The sequence below is a fragment of the Patiria miniata genome, unplaced genomic scaffold (assembly GCF_015706575.1).
Source record: "Patiria miniata isolate m_02_andy unplaced genomic scaffold, ASM1570657v1 HiC_scaffold_4, whole genome shotgun sequence".
Taxonomy (NCBI): Eukaryota; Metazoa; Echinodermata; class Asteroidea; order Valvatida; family Asterinidae; genus Patiria; species Patiria miniata.
Window position 1 is genome coordinate 7,147,886 of NW_024037071.1, and position 17,959 is coordinate 7,165,844.

Consider the following 17,959-nt stretch of genomic DNA (forward strand, 5'->3'; position numbering starts at 1 on the left):
AAAGGAAATAATTTTAGGTGGCAATCAAAAAATCTCAAGCCCGTGTACGTGCTCGCATGCCATTGTCAATGGTCTGGAAATAAGCCACTGGAGCAACTTAGAGGTGTAGTCGTTTTTATGGATGAGAAATGTATCAAACCGCCGAATGGTGTGTTACAAATGCATAACAAATGTACAAAGACGTTGGCTAGCTGCACACTATCTACGGCTGAACAAATGCATGTGTGGCGTTTTTTTGTCTTAAGTACCAATGCTTTAATGCTTTCGTTCGCCCCAAATTTTACTTATAGATAAAGTGTTCGGGGCAAACTGGGGGGCAAGGACAAAAATTGGGGGACAATTGACATTCCCTAAGTTGATTTGTATGTATTTATTTCCCATTACCTGGATTCGGGAGATGTTAACAAAAGACCACAGCAATCAATGTGACGTAGTTGCTCTTAACTGTTTCAGGGCCGTTGAACTTCTCAGGGCATTCCACTGTGCACTTCTGTCACTTCAGACAGTTTAGTTCTAACTTGGCCGAGCTAATCCAAGAGTTCCGTTCAGTCAACATCCTGTCACATTCCCAAAGTTTATCTCGATTTGATAGTTCACGCACGACTTGATTCCACAACAGGTGGCCTTCAGTGTCAAGGGGGAGGCTTGCTTTGACCCGCCCAACCCCCTGACGGACTGGTACGGCAACGTGGGCCACTCCACCCTGCATGGCGTTCACGTCTTCCTATCCCCGATCCTGCCCTGCACCAAGATCGCCAACTTCCTGATCTACAAGAGCTGGGACTTTGGAATCTACCACCAGGTAAAAATGAATAATTCACAAAAAGATCCCTTCACAATCTCAGAAGCAAACTTCTCGATTCCTCTCTTATTTGAACAACTTGAGTGTCTAACAGGAAATCCTCATTATAACCCATTTGTAAGCTTGCGTTTAATCTTCTTTAATTGTTTTCTGTGTGTAGTTTGTTTATATACATGCATTGCTTAATTGTATTTTGACAAAATCATGATAAATATTTTCATGCATAGAATTTTTGAACTACAAAAAAAATTGTGGAAAAGAAGTTAAGTAACTTTTGGCTCTTTCTTTGTGGGGCGCTGTGGTCCAATGGTTATGGTGTTTGACTCGTGTGCCGTGGTGCATGAATTCGAATCCTGACGGGGGAACATGGTGCTTGTGCTCTTGAGCAAGGCACTTTACCATTATTGCTTCGTCCTTTGGATGGGTCCCGTGTGTTGTGAAATGTACGTTAAAAAACCCAGTAGAAGGGGTTTGCCCCAGTGTTTCTGGCAGTGGCTGCAATATGCGCCGCAGCACCTTGTAAACCCTTATAAAGGTGCTACATAATGGGTCTCACATTTCTCATAAAAACTTTATTTACCTGTCTTTAAAAATCGACATAAATATACCAGTGCCTTGAGTACCTAATAAGCCTTTTCAGAGTTCCAACTGCGCATTCGTAACCTGTGACAATGCGCATTGTTTGTCTCAAATGGCCTTTGACAACATTGCGCCACTGACTTTACACAAAGGCTGTTTGTGCATTATGGGTACTGTTAAAGGCCATTTGAGACAAATAATGTGCTTTGTCACAGGTTACGAATGCGCGCAGTTGGAACTCCGAAAAGGCTTATTGTTGGTAGATACCTGCGCTATATAAGACTCCGGTATATCTTTGTTACCACAAGAATGTCAAATCAGTAACTTTGGAAACCACCCTTTTGAAAATTCTAGAACCGTCACTGATGCTGTACCATACTACCGGATGTCCTAGCTACTTAACAGTACATACAAAAAATGGAAGCCTCGTGATTCCTCCAGTGTTACATTAGGCTTCAAGGAGTCCACTCAAAGATAATTTTTGTTGGTTGTTTCTTATGCACCTCTAGAGCGCAGCCAGACTTTTGATAACGGACGTGACATTGGTCGACAACAAGATTGCCATAATGCCCCTCGTCTTCAGCCCTGCGGCCTTGTCCCACGTCACCTCCGACAAGTTTGTCAGGGTTCAGAACTCGGTGATTGTTGGAGTCAGCGACTCATTCGACTGCACTAATGATGATGTAAGTACCACCAGTAGAGAGTATTATCAACCCTAATAATAATAATAATAATGATAACTGGTATTTATAAAGTGCCTCTGCCAAGCGATGAACCCCTCACTCTTGTTCACAGTGTACAAAAAAGTTTTGTTACACCACGGTAATAGATTGTGAATTTTTATTGGTCCATCATCGATCACGTGTCATGCCACAAACACACATGTACAGCGATGTACGCCGCGTGCGCGTGGTACATGAGTGATGTATCTCTCTGGGTACATTCCTTTTTTTCTTTCCCGCTGTTAAAAATGACGTTTCCACCGTGTGGTATTATATTTGTGTGACCTCGGGTACGAGGTTGTAGCTACGCCGGTACTAGGTAAATGAATGTATGTTTTTACGGGATGTGCCTGGGGGACAGTGAAGCAATGTTTCTGCTATGACCACCATTGTTGTTTACATAGTTCGTCACTGTTCGTCTGCTTTTTTTTTAACTGTGCAAAATTCGCCGTAATTTCACCATAATAATGTTGGCAGATGACAACAGGTGGCCTCCAAAGAAGAGGTTTCTCTCTTGTTCCAAAGACGAGATCAGACATTTGATTTTTGAACAGGACAGCATCAGCACGAAAAAAAATACAGAAAATTCTGTGCCAAAAGTTCACCAATTCTGCACCACAACAGGAAGAGACCCACAGTTTCAGACGTTAGTAATCTATTACCGTGGTATAAGAAAACAATTGTTGCCTGCTGTGACGGGGTCCATGGGTTTTGTACACCCTCGAGGGCAAATGGTACCCTCTGCTTAGCCTCGGGTGCCATTTTCCCCCCTCTGGTGTACAAAACACAGCAGGCAACAATTGTATAATGGACAACTAAGGGATACATGCACCTCTTAAACCATGCAGTTGTACGTAACTAATGTGGTAAATCGCTGAGATTCATATCTAACTTTCCTGTTGTTGCAAATCCCCCATTGTTCACATACTAATTGCTCACCCATTCACACCATTGTTATATCAGGTGCTTGCAATGGGTACTGTAATTTCACCCTCTCGGGGCCAATAGCACCCTGGGCTTCGCCTCAGGTGCTATGCGCCTCTCGGCTGAAAAAACGTCATATCCCTCATCACATTAGTTGACAATTGTTAATTGTCTTTTGTCTTATCCTCTATGACCTCCCCTGTGTCTGTATCTGGGGTTTGTCCTCCTATGTATGTCTGCATCTACCTCTCAATCGATCCCATTTGTCTTCCCTTGCACACTCTCCATATAACAACACTACACCTCTCAGGTAGAGCCCGAGAATGCTAGACAGAGCCGTAAACAGCGAGGCCCTCGTGCTCCCGGAGGGGGCCATGTAGGCATGTGCTGGTCCGTCTTTGCCTCTGGAAGCAATGGAGCTCCTTTCTTCCCCTTTCATACCGTCATGAGCTACCCCATGATCAACGGGGTCAGTCAGCTGCAAAGTAAGTGTAGCGTGTGGACGTATTATTAAAAAGCCTCCCTTTTCTTGGCAACGCCGTTCTCCTAATATCTCAGGTTCAGCCGGAGAACGCAGGCCAGAGTAGCAAGCAGAGGGGTCCGCGTGCGTCTGGAGGTGGCCACATTGGCTTAATGTGGAGCTGCTTTATGTCTTCCAGCAGCGGTGCCCCATTTAAGCCCTTCCATAACGTCAACAGTTACCCCCTGATTAACGGCATGACCGCCGTTCAGAGTAAGTGTGGGCCTTCAAGGTAGCAGCAAATTCAGAGAGCAAAGTCTCACCGAGACTTAAACAAAAAAAGGAAGATGATTTTACAAGCCTTCCAGTAACAATGCCAATTCACATTTGATTCAAACCGTAATCGTGGAATTTTTTTTCTTTTTAAGGGCACTGTCTGTAGTGCTACAATTCACTTTAAAGCCCGGTTCATGCGAAAGCGAATGCGAAGCGAATTTGACATCATAAAACATTCGCTCTGAAATTCGCCCGAGTTGAAATATGTTTAACTTTTACAAATTCACAGCGCGAGTACTTGCCACAATGTCACAAATTCGTGTTCGCTTTCGCTTTCGCACAGAGCATGAACCGGGCTTTATACGTAAATCACAGTTCAGAGAATGTGGTTCATATCGTGATTAAAGATAACAGCGCTTTGTTTTACTTGTCTTTGAGTGCCTGACAATTATGATTTGTAAGACCTTTTTCGTACATTGTAAATCAAAAAAGTCTTAACAGACCTATTTGGTTGCTTTTGATTCTCAGGCCAAAAAAAAAGTCTCTGGTTTCTGGTATGGAGCTTGCCCAAAAAGTGGTGCGGCGACGCGTTTTTTTTTTTTTTTTTTACCTGTTTTTTTTGCTTCAAATGTCAGCTGATGACTGCAAATGGTGCCCGACTAAACTTAGTGCAAATATTATGGGAGACCAGAGAGGCCACATAAAGCTTATTCTCGATCATAACCCCATCTAAAAACACGTTAAAATTGTGCAGCAGCAGGATTCCAGTCAAACCAGTGAGTTTGGCAGTTTTGAGACATCATCTTTCATTGAAAAAAAAACATTTCATTTTGCCGACGCGCATGGCTACGGCGACGTGCGCGCATACCAGAAACCGGAGACTTTTTTTTTTGGCCTAAGGTGGTTGTTTTTTTTGTGTTTTTTTTTTAATCTCATGCCTAATTTAGTCTTTTTTGTTTTGAAAAAAAAAAAATCACCCAGATGTTCATTTCCGTGGGTTTGGTGAGCACTGTGGCCGAACGGACGCCATGATAATGACCAACCCAAAGTCCGAAGATGCTTCCCACCCAATGGAATTATCTGGAATCACCATGACCGACGTCGCAGAGGCACAGAAAGTATTTATCAACCGTCCAAATGTTGGGTAGGTTGAGAGAATGGAAATGAAATGAACTTTGAGTAGAAAAATACCTGGAATAATTCACACGCCAACTTGGTACTTTTGTAGAACAGTTTTGATCCTCGGTTTTTCTACTCCAAAGCTCCTCCCTTTTCCGATTTTGAAATATTTTCTTTCTCTTGCCGTTAAATTCTATAAGATGATTTGAAGAAAACTTTTGTGAAATGAGATACGTGTTTTTTTTTGTAGAACCAATAAATCTGATAAACAATCAACTTTTACAACTTTTTTTACCGAACCAGGGCTGCATTTTGGTGGCCTTGACCTCTGGAATTGTTTCTGACATCACAGTCATTACGCGAATCATGTTGTTAGTGGACCACGAAAACGCCTGACCAAAAAAATTGTTTATGATGTCACTTTGTGTGGTGCGCAGACCGACATGACCACCATGGCAAGCCGAATGTTTTGGTCAATTTTACATGATTTATAAGCAAAAGTCGGGCATTTACCTTTCCAGTATTTTCCCAAGTCAGAGTAATTGTTATGCATTCAACAGCCCAACCGACGGTTACAAACCCACTGTTTAAATATCTTTTGTGGTGACAAAGTAATGTCGTCTGCTAAAACTTGTTTACCTGTCCGCCATCTTGAAATGTAAGTGACTTTGGTCGGAACAATGACGTCATTTCAGTGTAACTGAAGCGCCAAAACGGTCCCGAACTAGAAATGCGGCCCTGTATATGATTGTGTGGTGATTGAGAGGGTGCTTTTTTACCACTTTTGAGAGCGGGAAAAATGGGTGCGCGTACTGGTTTGCGCGCATGTAGTGCGAAGTACGCATGATAAATTTTAATCCTATATATACACAAGGCCATGACATCTTCTCGTAAGCCTCAGGCGTCATCAGCAGTGCGTTTGAATGTTTCTCTCAGTGGTCTCCCCCAACTCTCCCTTTCTCACCATAGAGGGGGTACTCGTGCGCCGAGTCCAAACTCCAATTGCGATTCCGGTTCTTTTTTTTATCATAACAACAGGTCTGTGAACCCGTCGGACTGCGTGGACATGGACTGCGACGGCATGAAGAAGGCCATGATTCGTGACCTGGACGGCACCTTCCTGGGCACGCCGGGCACCCTCATCCCTCAGTCCGAGTTTGAGTGGGACGGTGACCCACGGCGCGGCCTGGGTGACTACCGTATCCCCAGAACGATGCTGACCAGGACCGATGGATCTAGAATCCCCGTGGAAGACAAGGCCCCAAATAAGGGTAAGGAAACTAAAGTTTTAAAGAACTGCCCGTGCTACCTTTGAGCTTCACCCGGAAAATTAAGTGTGCTGTTTTTCTTGCAATACAAAAGCTGTTGACTTTTTTTAACGAGACATCAAACTAAAAATCTGCCAACTTCGAGTTATGGAATAATTCCTTGACCATGTTTGAATTGAATTATCCATGGCCTGAAAACTACTCGGTTCTCGCAAGGTAGGCAAGGCAAGGTAGGCAAGGCAAGGTAGACTGTTTCCCACCCTACTATAAAAATTGTTATAGCAGGGTCGGCACTGTCTAATTTTGAAAAAAGCAAATCCTCCCCCCCCCCCCCCCAAAAAAAAACTTTCTCTGAGTGTTGCGGACACTCAAAATAGAAAGGGTACTTTTTTTATAAATAAATTGGAAAAGTTGAAAACTTATAAATATATAACATTTTTGCATGCATGAGATATACTTTACCAATATTCCCAATACCTTGTTTGGCATTGCATATGGCAGGCTGGCAGTTGAACGTCTGTGGCTACTGGCTAGAGCATTGTTGAAAAGTTCATGTGTACATCCATAATGCAAAGCATATCTTTTATGGTGTACAATATTCTCAAGAAAACTTGTAACTTAACCACTCTAATGATCCTGGACATAATTTACTTAAAGCTACAGTCCATCATTTGTAATTTGTGCATTTTGTTCGTTTGAAGCAACAAAAGGGTTCAAAATCTAATGAAGGATACTGAGCAACTAACCTGATGAAGTTTCAGCTAAGCTTCAGCTGTACATTCCGAGAAAAGCAGCATTCTAAGATCTCAATTTCAAATCAAAAGTTACTGAATCATGTTTTGAATTGTATTGAATTGCAGCTATACGTGGCGTCGCGCACTGATCCGACGAATTATAGCAACCGCGCGCGCGTGTGCGTCGTTCCAATACTTGTGCGCGCTGCGCTGAATAACAAAATGAACTACTAATTTAAATTTTCCTACGGTGCTTCTTAAGAATCACCGTTGGAAATGCCTTCTTTCGTTGATTACTTCAAAATGACAGCTTCCCATAAAGAATAATTTCACAGGGAGTTTAGTTCCCTTACTATCTTTCAACCAAGTTTCTTTTTCAACAGTAATTACGCCAGTTACTTTTCGGATGGCTGCAAATGATGGACTCTAGCTTTAAACCACTCTAATGATCCTGGACATAATTTACTTCAATGGTTTTATTTGTTTCTAGGTATCTATCGTGGCACCAGTGATGAGTGCGAGTGGAAGAGCTCGTGGCAGGCCTATGAGTGCCACGGCATCGAGCACAGGATGCTGGTAGTGGAGAGCATGGATGGCGACACGGAAGTCCGCCGCCTGACGCCGCTGGCTATGTACACCGACGGCTTTGTGGACTTGATCAACGGGCCGCAGGATAATGGCTGGTGCCTTGGGTAAGTGATGGTGTCATATTATACAAATATTGAATGCTTCGAGTGGTGTAGTAAAACTAGCCTCCCGAAGTGATCCATGGACATTCTATTTTCCCGAGGCGAAGCCGTGGGAAAATAGAATGGTCCATGGATCATCGAGGGAGGCTAGTTTTACTTCACCACGAGATAAAGCATTCAATATTTGTTTTATAACACTTCACCCACAGATTCTGCTTGATTTTAATATTTTAAATTATTTAAATCTGAACACAGTTGAAATAAACTTCAATTTCAATACAAAATTGGTGGAAAATGTATTTCTCTCTTCCAAACTACCCCTTCACGAAATGTTTGAACCCAAGTCTGCGGCGCGCTCTCTTTGGAACAGTACGCGCTACGCTTAACGCGCACACAAGCATCCATTTGCACACAAATACTGTGCCGTGGAAATAGTACTTTGGTTGCCAATGGTATAGTACTTTGGTTGCTACGGGTATAGTACTTTTGGCCGTGCACAGAAAGATAGCAAAATTAGAAAGTAACATGTGACTCGCTCTCGGCCAATCAAGACACAGAATCTGTGGGTGAGGTGTTATAATATACAAATATTGACTGCTTTATCTCGTGATGTAGTAAAACTATAGCCTCCCAAGGTGATCCATGAAGCATTCTATTTTTAGAATACAATGCTCCATGAATCACCGAGGGAGGCTAGTTTTACTACACCAGGAGATAAAGCAGTCAATATTTGTTTTATAACACCTCTCCCACAGATTCTGCTTGATTTTAAGCGATACCTGATTAATTTATTATGAATACAATTTAAATTTACTTCTTTTTGAGTACGAAATAAGTTGAAAATTAACTTGTACTTTTCCAAGCTCTGTAGCACTAGCTCTTAGAAACAATACGCGGAACGCGCAATGCACAAACCGCGTATGCATTAATTTGCACACAATGCCTACAGCACTTTGGTTGCTATGGGTATAGTACTTTGGTTGCTATGGGTATAGTACTTTGGTTGCTACGGATATGGTACTTTTGGTCGTGCACAGCAAGATAGCAAAAATAGCAAATGCCATGTAACTCGCTCTCGGCCAATCAAGATACAGAATCTGTGGGTGAGGTGTTATAAAGAAATTTGGACCCCTATGAAATCCGGTCACTTTGTACATAACAACATTTTGACCAGTATCACAATGTCACCTTAAAGAAATGCTTACTGTTGTCGAATTTTATTTTCTATAAATGGCAGTTGTCAATTATTGCTCCTTTCAGATACACGTGTCAGGAGCGCATCAGCACACTGTACACCATTGTGGCCACAGGCAAGGACTACGAGGTGTACTTCACTAGCACCAACCCCCAGGTTCTTCGCTTCCATCTGCTGAACTCGGACGAGAGTCAGGCCGTCGTGCTCGGCGTCTGGTACGCCAACCCGCAGCGACTGGACGTCTACTACAAGGTGAGGTTTTTGCACCTGGACAGTAACAACAGTGGTTCTGACTAGCGTGCCTTGAACACAGACTTTGATAAACTGGTGAACGCCAACATAGTTTTGGATTGTTCAGTTGGTAAGAGCACTGTAACAGCAGTCCAGAGGTCACAGGGTCAAACCCCGTCCCAGTCATTATTTGTTCAACTTTAAGAGAACTAAAAATGTTGTCTAATTCATTTTGGGTTATGCCCTCCACTGATGTCATTGTATTTATTCAGTGGTTTTGCAAAGAGCTTGTGAGCAAAATGTGCATAGATGTATGGGTGGGACTCGAACCCAGGACCTCCTGTTTGCTTGAACAGTTGAGCTTCGTGGAGACTTCTACTGATTTACAACAGCGTAGGTGGGACTAGAACCCAGGTCAACCTGTTTACTTGCACAGTTGAGCTCCGTGGGGACTTCAACTGATTTAGGTGGGACTAGAACCAAGGTCAACCTGTTTACTTGAACAGTTGAGCTCCATGGGGACTTCTACAGATTTATATGGGACTAAAACCTAGGACCTCCTGTTTACTTGAAAAGTTATATAGCCCGATGGGGACTTCTACTGATTAGGTGGGACTAGAATCCAGGTCCACATGTTTACTTGAACAGTTGAGCTCCATGGGGACTTCTACAGATTTATATGGGACTAAAACCCAGGACCTCCTGTTTACTTGAAAAGTTATATGGCCCGATGGGGACTTCTACTGATTAGGTGGGACTAGAATCCAGGTCAACCTGTTTACTTGAACAGTTGAGCTCCATGGGGACTTCTACAGATTTATATGGGACTAAAACCCAGGACCTCCTGTTTACTTGAAAAGTTATATGGCCCGATGGGGACTTCTACTGATTAGGTGGGACTAGAATCCAGGTCCACATGTTTACTTGAACAGTTAAGCTCGGTGGGGACTTCTTCTAACTTAGGTGGACACAACAAGTTTGGTAATTGATTACGACACCCACTGCTACATCTAGGTAGATCTGTTTTCTGATTTCCAAGCTCTTTCATTAAAGGCTTTGTTCTAATTTGTGGCATAACGTTTAAAAAAAAAATGCCTAGCTGCAACAACTTTCTAACCAAATTGTCATTACGTGTACCGGTATGTTGTTTGTTTTACTGCATCTCAGCTGATTTATGCTTACCAAATATGTTTGCTGAAGCACTACATTCTACTTAGCAGCTCTGTTGAGTTGAGAAGTAGCATTTGGACTGACTTTTTTTTCAAATTTGTCCTTTGTGAACCATTTTATCATTTCACGAACCATTTTGTTGTAACCGTTGACCAAACAACAAGTCTGTTCTCTCTGTTGATTAGGACCAATATGTGACTCCCACCAACGCCGATTACAGCACTGGTGAGTTCACCTGGAAGGCCAAGGACCCGTCCCTGCCTGCCGACCAGTACAACCCCTCGGTCAGCTCCAACGTTCACGGCGAGAACTACTTCGAGAGGGACACCCAGACGCTGTGGCTCCTGATCAAGGGCTCCGAGCCGGTGGAGATCCGCACCACGGCCGTCATCATGGTAACGTTCGGCGTGCCCGCGGTCGGGGTGAACGACTTCTACGAGGACGCCAATCTGGTGATCAACCTGGCGGCCTTACTGAACGTGGACAAGTCGCAGATCCGCGTGGTGGATGTGGTCAGCGAGTCGTCGCGTCGCCGGCGTCGCGCCGTGAGTGGAGAGGCGGAGGTGACTGTGGAGATCGGCCCGCCGCCGGAGATGACGGTAGAGTCGCCAGGGTCGGATACAACCAATCAGACTAGCTCTAATGCGACCACGCCTGCCCCAGCAAGTACGTATCGCCTTCACCCTTTGTCACTACATGAAGCCTCCATTCCTCTTGAGGAATTTGTATCAATTCTCTTTCGATGTAAAAAAAAAACAACACTAACATGACTAACGAACTAACCAAGCAATTTACTTCCAGATCCCTCATAATATCATAGTTGCATTTAATGCCGTCTTTCAATACTGCAAATTATTCTGTGGTCCACTATTTTGAACATCCTTCTCCACCTTACTTCTTGTTGGGCAACAGAAAGTGTTGAGCGGAACAGATTCGTTGTCAGCTGAATCCTCAAAAGACTTCTTGACATCAGACTGAGGGCCAGGTGGTTCTTGGCACAAAAAGTGCATGCAAATTAGTGAAGTCCAGCAATTGTTCATACTGCGAATTCCAAAGAGTTGAGCACATTTCAACTCCCTTTTGGACATGCTACATGGCACAAACAGGTTTATGGCTTCTGACTAGCGCCCCTTGAACAAGGACATTGACAAAATAGGGAACCACTAACATAGGGCTGGATAGCTCAGTTGGTAGAGCAACGAAATGGCAATCCGAGTTTGCAGGTTTGAACTTCGAACCCCACTCCAGTGAAATTCTTTATTCAACTTTAAAGTTATTATAATGCACCTTGTTAAAGTAATTTCCCTATGTAGTTTATTTAAACAATTCCTCTCAAGGTGAATTTTGTAACAAATAGTTTATGACACATTGTAGCGGGAACCTATTGGGCTCTTGTCTGCCAAGTCGAGCAAAATGCAAGAAACAGGGACACACCGACAAGATTTCTAACTCTGTAGGAAGATCTAATGTATTTCGCCAAGCGGACTCTGCGGGCAACGGCCGGCCGTACTGCTACCAGAAGTGCATCTGATCGATTCCCAGCATAGACAAGCACAGCTTCACAAAATGTTTTACAATGTTACAACTTTACCCAACCCTGGAATCTAGCCACGCCCTGCCCCCGCAAGTGAACAATAGAACACCACTTGAGCAGCCTATTTATAGAACCTATTTCTGTAGCGCACGCTAGCCAGACCTAACACTGCAGGTCAGCGTACCTGTGGCCAAACGTGACAACAGTGCGCCGTCGGAGCCCTCCGGCGGCTAGGAACAAAAGCCACAACAAAAGTGCTACATAAGTTGTCCGTTACAATATCAAATGCACTTCCCATTTGCATTCATGTGAAGTATATGTCCCTAACACTTTTCCATTCCCTGATTCCATGGCAGCATCAGCACCCAGCAGCTCCTTGGACTTTGAACAGCTGGTGCAGATCCAGGAGGTTCTCGTCGACACGCTGCAGTCCGGTGACCTCGGTGATGCCCTGAACATCACCGTTACCTCCATGGTGATGACTGACCCCGTGGCTGAGGTCGTTGACCCGACTGGTGGCGTGCGTGCCACCAACGAGACGGGCGGAAGCAGCAACGGAACCAAGACGTAAGAGTTCCTCTCAAGGAGGCATAATGGGTCACTGGTGGATCCAGGAGGGCCAATGGGTGCCATGCCTCCCCCCCCCCCCCCCCAAAAAAAAAAAAAAAAATAAAAAGCAACATTGCACTCTATCCATCTACTCAAAAATCCAAAATGTAGCCGAAATATTTATAGCAGTCCTAACCACATAACGGTGTTGCATAATTTGGGTGATTCACAATTATTCACAATGCAGTGCGCCATCACGAGTTTTCCATGGAGCGTCCATTTTTCAAGTTTATGGTCGACAAAACACGGCCCATTTGAACTTGAGCTCATTTGTTATAGATTGGGGCATATCGTTCTGTCGCCTTAATACAAAAAAACACCATATTGATAAACAGAAAAGAAAAGAGCAAACAGATACTTAAATCATTCGCTTATGAAACTTCTGACCAGAAAAACAGTGCTCAAAGTCTAAAGAAGGGTGCTTAACAACTAACCTGATAAAGTTTTAGCTCTGTGAATGCTGTATATTCTGAGAAAACAATATTCTACGATCTCGATTTCAATTTAAAAAAATGGTGAGTCACGTTTTGAATTGCGCCCAAAATCAGCATCCGGGACACATTCTCATTCAGCCGATGCTATACAGAATATCACACACTGAACTGACGAGTTATAGCAACTGCGCACGCATTTGCATGGTGTCAACGTTGGCGCACACCCATTCACAGCTTTACCAAATTACAAACGAAGTACTAGTGGAAATTTCCAAAAATGCATCTTTAGACATATCTTTGGAAATGACCTTCTTTAAGTGTTTTCTTCAAAACGACAGCATTCCAGAGAGAATTATTTCACAGGGAGTTTAGTGCCATTACTATCTTTAAACCAAGTATGCTTTTCAACAGTAATTTTTTTCAGTTACTTTTTGGATAGCTACAAATGATATACTCTACCTTTAAAAGTCCCCAAGTAAATTCCTGAAAAAAAAAAAATATAATCAATTATTTTTAATCCCAAAGGTATGACGAGTTACAAAGGGAAGAAGAGGAAGCAGAGAATGCCAACTTGGAGGTAGAGATCGAGTACCGCACCCCGACTGGCCTGGTGCTCCACTTCCAGCCTGACGGAGCCAGAGAGGGGGCTGTCCTGACCCAGCAGCCGGCAGTGTATGCCGTGGATGCCCTGGTAAATAGAATAATGAGATCCCTTAACACCACAGAGCTTTGTGAAGTTAATAATGATTTTATAAAATGAACTTTATCTGGAAGCCATTTGAAAGCCCCAGTCAACTAGTGGAAGAAAAACCTCAGTGAGTATAGGAAATGCCAGTATAAAACAATTTGATTACCAAATTGATGACCCTTCATTCCTGTGCTACATAAAATGAAATAACTGAAGTACTTAATAATTTCAGAAGCGTCCTTGGCATTTTGAATTCATGTGTGTGTTTCACAGATTATATGGAAATAAGATTGGAATACTGGTTATATCTGTGCAACAAGGTCGTATCTCCTAAAACGGGCCGTATGTGAAACGCGAGTTTCAGAATGTCAAAAGGTCGTATCTCGCTTCAAATAACCCGGATGTACACGCAATGTCAATGGACGTCGAGATACGACCTTGTTGCACGGAGCGTATTTTGTGCAAAATACGACTTTGTTGCAGAATGGAGTTACGACCTTGTTGCACTGACACAACAATTTTTTTTTATAACTTAACACAATTTAAGAAGACTTTAAAGCAGAAAATTGAAGTTTGGAAGCAGCTGTTATACTGTTTTTATTCTTTAAACTTGGATAAACGTGCACATTTTCACATTTTTCTCAAATGGATAAATAGTATGTTTGAATATAAAACTCCTAATTTCCTACAGTGAGGTCTAGTTGCAAAAGAAGAGTACAATGTAACGAAGGCGCATAGGCGTGGTTTCTGTATTATGTGCCAATTGTGCACTTGGGTTTTGGCGTCACTTGTATCATCATTTTGCTGTTTCTGTCAACCGAGTTGAGGGTCACACATAATCAGTCAGAAGGAGGCATCTAATGCAAAGTAACGAAAAGGATAGCTCATTAGCACTTGTATTTACATTATATTATATCCTATATTCTCATTGATGAATCCATAAGAGCTTGCAGTACAGGGTGAAACAGACAAGAAACTTTAGGGCAATACAGGAACCAATGAGTTATAGCTCTCAACCTTTTTTAAATTTTGCTTTTAAAGGGTAACAGACTCCCGCGGCTCGGAGCTCCGTCAAGCCCCTGGCAGCTGACGGTATCGATCAACCCATCGACCCCCAACGCCAACACCGTCCAGCTCACGGGCAACCTGACGGTGCCGTTTGACGGCAGCTTTGCCAACTTCACCGATCTGACCATCGCGGCCCAGACCACCGGTGTCATCCTGGACTTCCGCATCACCTCGCCCAACACCTCCAGCCTCGCTGTCACCGCCGAGCCGTTCGACGTGGCCGTCAGGCCGTATTACCTTGCCGCCGTGACTGTACCTGACTCGACTAACATGAACACCGCATTTGACGTGATCATCGAATTGAGGGATGAAATCACCATGGCTCTTCCGCAGAACTTGTCTGCTAAGGTGAGAAAGCATTTTAAAGACAGACTACAAAAGGCTTTTTCCAAATGCCAGCTCTTTTTTTGTTTTCAGGAGATTTTAGGCTCCTGTGGCCCTGACTTCAGGAAAATGAATTGCTATGACATGAGGAAGACTTTTATTTTATTTTGTACTGGGGCCAAAGAGTTTCTGCTCTTATTTTTGGCATTTCTGCTTATTTTGTTGATTCAAATTGGAGTGAAATTGGTTTCATTATGGCTTTATGAATAATCAATATTAGGGTTTTGCCCTTCACCGACGTATGATATAAACACTGTATACTCAGTGTTCCCCTCCCCCCCCCCCCCCCCCCCCGAGTGATTGTGCAAAAAAAAATCACTCGGTTGGGACTCGAACCCACGGCCTCCTGCTTACTAGCGCAGATGTCTTACCATCGACCACAAGGCTTGTGCTTATCTGTCTTATGAACTTATGACACTGAGAAAGTTTTGAATTCGGATTTTACATATGGTTTGGAACAAATTTACCCATAACAATGCTTGTCACGTGTCTGTTCTAAAAAAAAAATCGTGAAATTATACAATTTTACTTGTGGTTTGTTATGTTAACTGTTTTCATGCATGTATTTGATATGTCAGCTCATAGCACCTATGAGACAGAAGTGCCAATATCATGGCGCGTTGTTTTACACAAGTCTATAATTAGGCAGTTCTTCTGTACCCCAAAAGTTAATTTGTCCTAATTAATATCTCCACCTTTAGGGTCTCGAGTGGCACGCCTTGATTGCCCTCAACATGCCCACCAACTACAAGGGTCAACTGCTGGGTCAGCTGGAGACGACCTTCGACCTTGCGACCTCCCAGGCCCGCTTCACCAACCTGTCCATCAACGCGGCCGGAGTCAGCTACATACTAGCGGTCAGCGTGTTGACCCTTCCCTCCAGCTCCTATGAGCTCGGACTGACCCTCGACCCCTTCGACGTAGTGGACCCGAGCACGGTCAACGTGACGGGACCGACGCAGCGGATGGTGTTGCGCTTCCAGGTTGACTACGACGTGGTGGCCGCTGGTAAAGAGGACCTGCTGGAGATCAACTTCCTGAACTACATCAACGGCAAATACAACGGCGTTGCCATCAGCAACGTTTTGATCGAGAGGGGTATGAACACAATCTGTTATCTCTGAACTCTCTTCTCGTTCACTTTAAGTTGAAAATTGGTTCCCTCTTGCCCACGCCTTTCATTGGCTGTGTCCTCTTTTAGCTGTCATATTAGACACACCTTGTCATCTGCAGACTATTCAAAGTTTACCAGACCTTATTTTTTTTAGTGGTCTCTAATAATGGAATGCATCCATGCCACGGTGTGCATCACAAACTAAGGTTATTGTTTATTTTCTTGTAAACACACGGTTGAAGGCAAACAAACTGTACAAATTCATGCAAGCATGGCCTCTCACTGTTATGGCAAAACCATCGCAGTAATGGCAAAGTTTGACAAATATGTAGTTCCTCCTCCGACTCCATACTCAAAAGCCCAACTCCCCATCATCATTGAAAGATTGTACGTAAGCTTCTCTATACATATGTTTTTGCCTGCTTCTCCACTATTGGTTCCAGAACCAAATTGTTGGAGGAAGTTGGATGGGTTGTTTGTCAGTTTTTTTTGTTGGTTTGTTTGGGTTTTTTTTCGGGGGGTTTGATTTGAAGGGCCAAACCGACCAACCGGCTGACTGTTGCAAATTTAGAAAAGTGGAAGGGAGGGGGTTTTGCCTTTAATTTGTCACTTGTTCGGAAAGGGAGCGGGGATTTTTTGGTTCCTTTTGTTCTTTTCTTTCTTTCTATTATTCTTTCAACCTATTATTTAATCTATGGACGGAAATGGGTTGTGTAGACTACAGCATCCATTTCAAATAAGTTCCCCACCCCCCCCCCCAAAAAAGCGCATGTGTGTTGTTGTTTTTTTATGGAGGGGGTCCATGGCCCCTGTCAGCACCCATGGATCCTTCATGTTGTGAAATAAACAACTCTTCCTCATCCTTGCTCCTAATATCTGTCCAACCCCACAGGGTCTGTCCTGATCTCCTTTGACATGCAAGGCGACGTGGACACGGCCGTGGAGGAGCTGTGGACCGACGTCCAGGGAGGGCACTTCAGCTTGGAGTTTGATGGCCGCACCTTGGAGGCTGAGTCCTACCTGCTGGTGGACGGCGATGAGTACGGCGTACCAACAACATCGGTGAGTGTCAGTGCAGTAAGAAGTCTTGAGTTGTCTTCAAGTCATCACAAGTCAATCACAAGTCCTGTGTCAGTCATAAGCTGTCGTCATGTACTTTAGTGCATTCATCATATACATGATGGTCCAAAAAAAGTTTTTTTTTTCAGAGGCAGATTTCTTAATTAAAGACACATGTTGAAATTGTTTTATGGCATTCCTAAACTACAACATCTTGGAAGTATGTGGTGAAAACGGTGTTGAAAACAAAGCTCAAGTTAAGAAATAGTGGCCATTTACAGAAGAATTGTCAAAAACTAGTTTGTCCACATCTATTGCAGTCATGTAGATTTAATTACAATTAATGCAGTTCTTTGTGCATGCAGTACATACTATTGTGTTGACCATATCTCATAGACTTGAGTGTGGACAAACCGGTTTTTGACAATCTTTCTTGAAACCATCACCATTTCTTAATCTGGGCTTTATTTTCAGCGCCGTTTTCACCATATACCACGACGATGTTGTGCTTTAGGAATAAAATCTTGAAACAAATTTAACATGTCTCCCAATTTTAAGAAATTTACATCTGAAAAAGTGTAAAGTTTTTTTGGGACCACCCTGTATATCAGTGTAGGTTTTGCGACATTCAGGAGTGAAATAATAGACATTGAATCTAGTCAAACATTGAGTCTAGTCAACTGGACCTGGAAAGTTACTTGAGTGAATAGTTTCACAACCTGTCCAGGTTGTATCTTCAATTCTAACTGGTGTAAGACACAAACGTCTCTCAGACCAACAGTCCAGTCATCCGTAAAATCCCTTGACACTGTAACAAAAGAGCTATTGTCAGCAGCCCTTCACTGCACACATTGGTGATCTCCCACCTTTCAGTCACTCAGAGCTTCGACCTGGATAGGT

At 43.3% G+C, this 17,959-nt stretch overlaps 1 protein-coding gene across 2 annotated transcripts in view; it reads left to right on the forward strand.

Moving 5' to 3' along the window:
• LOC119739628 (fibrocystin-L-like) overlaps window positions 1–17,959 on the forward strand; it is a 95,168-nt gene that overhangs the window by 71,437 nt on the left and 5,772 nt on the right. Inside the window, exons 50-62 of one of the 2 annotated variants that reach the window (XM_038214619.1) lie at window positions 620–802; window positions 1,891–2,064; window positions 3,338–3,512; window positions 4,745–4,907; window positions 5,921–6,153; window positions 7,375–7,576; window positions 8,834–9,020; window positions 10,355–10,835; window positions 12,060–12,270; window positions 13,272–13,437; window positions 14,476–14,850; window positions 15,588–15,984; window positions 16,893–17,062. In XM_038214619.1, the coding sequence (XP_038070547.1) occupies window positions 620–802; window positions 1,891–2,064; window positions 3,338–3,512; window positions 4,745–4,907; window positions 5,921–6,153; window positions 7,375–7,576; window positions 8,834–9,020; window positions 10,355–10,835; window positions 12,060–12,270; window positions 13,272–13,437; window positions 14,476–14,850; window positions 15,588–15,984; window positions 16,893–17,062 (3,117 nt within the window). Of the gene's footprint in view, window positions 1–619; window positions 803–1,890; window positions 2,065–3,337; window positions 3,513–3,585; window positions 3,761–4,744; window positions 4,908–5,920; window positions 6,154–7,374; window positions 7,577–8,833; window positions 9,021–10,354; window positions 10,836–12,059; window positions 12,271–13,271; window positions 13,438–14,475; window positions 14,851–15,587; window positions 15,985–16,892; window positions 17,063–17,959 lie in introns of both variants that reach the window. The other variant, XM_038214618.1, reaches the window with a different exon arrangement.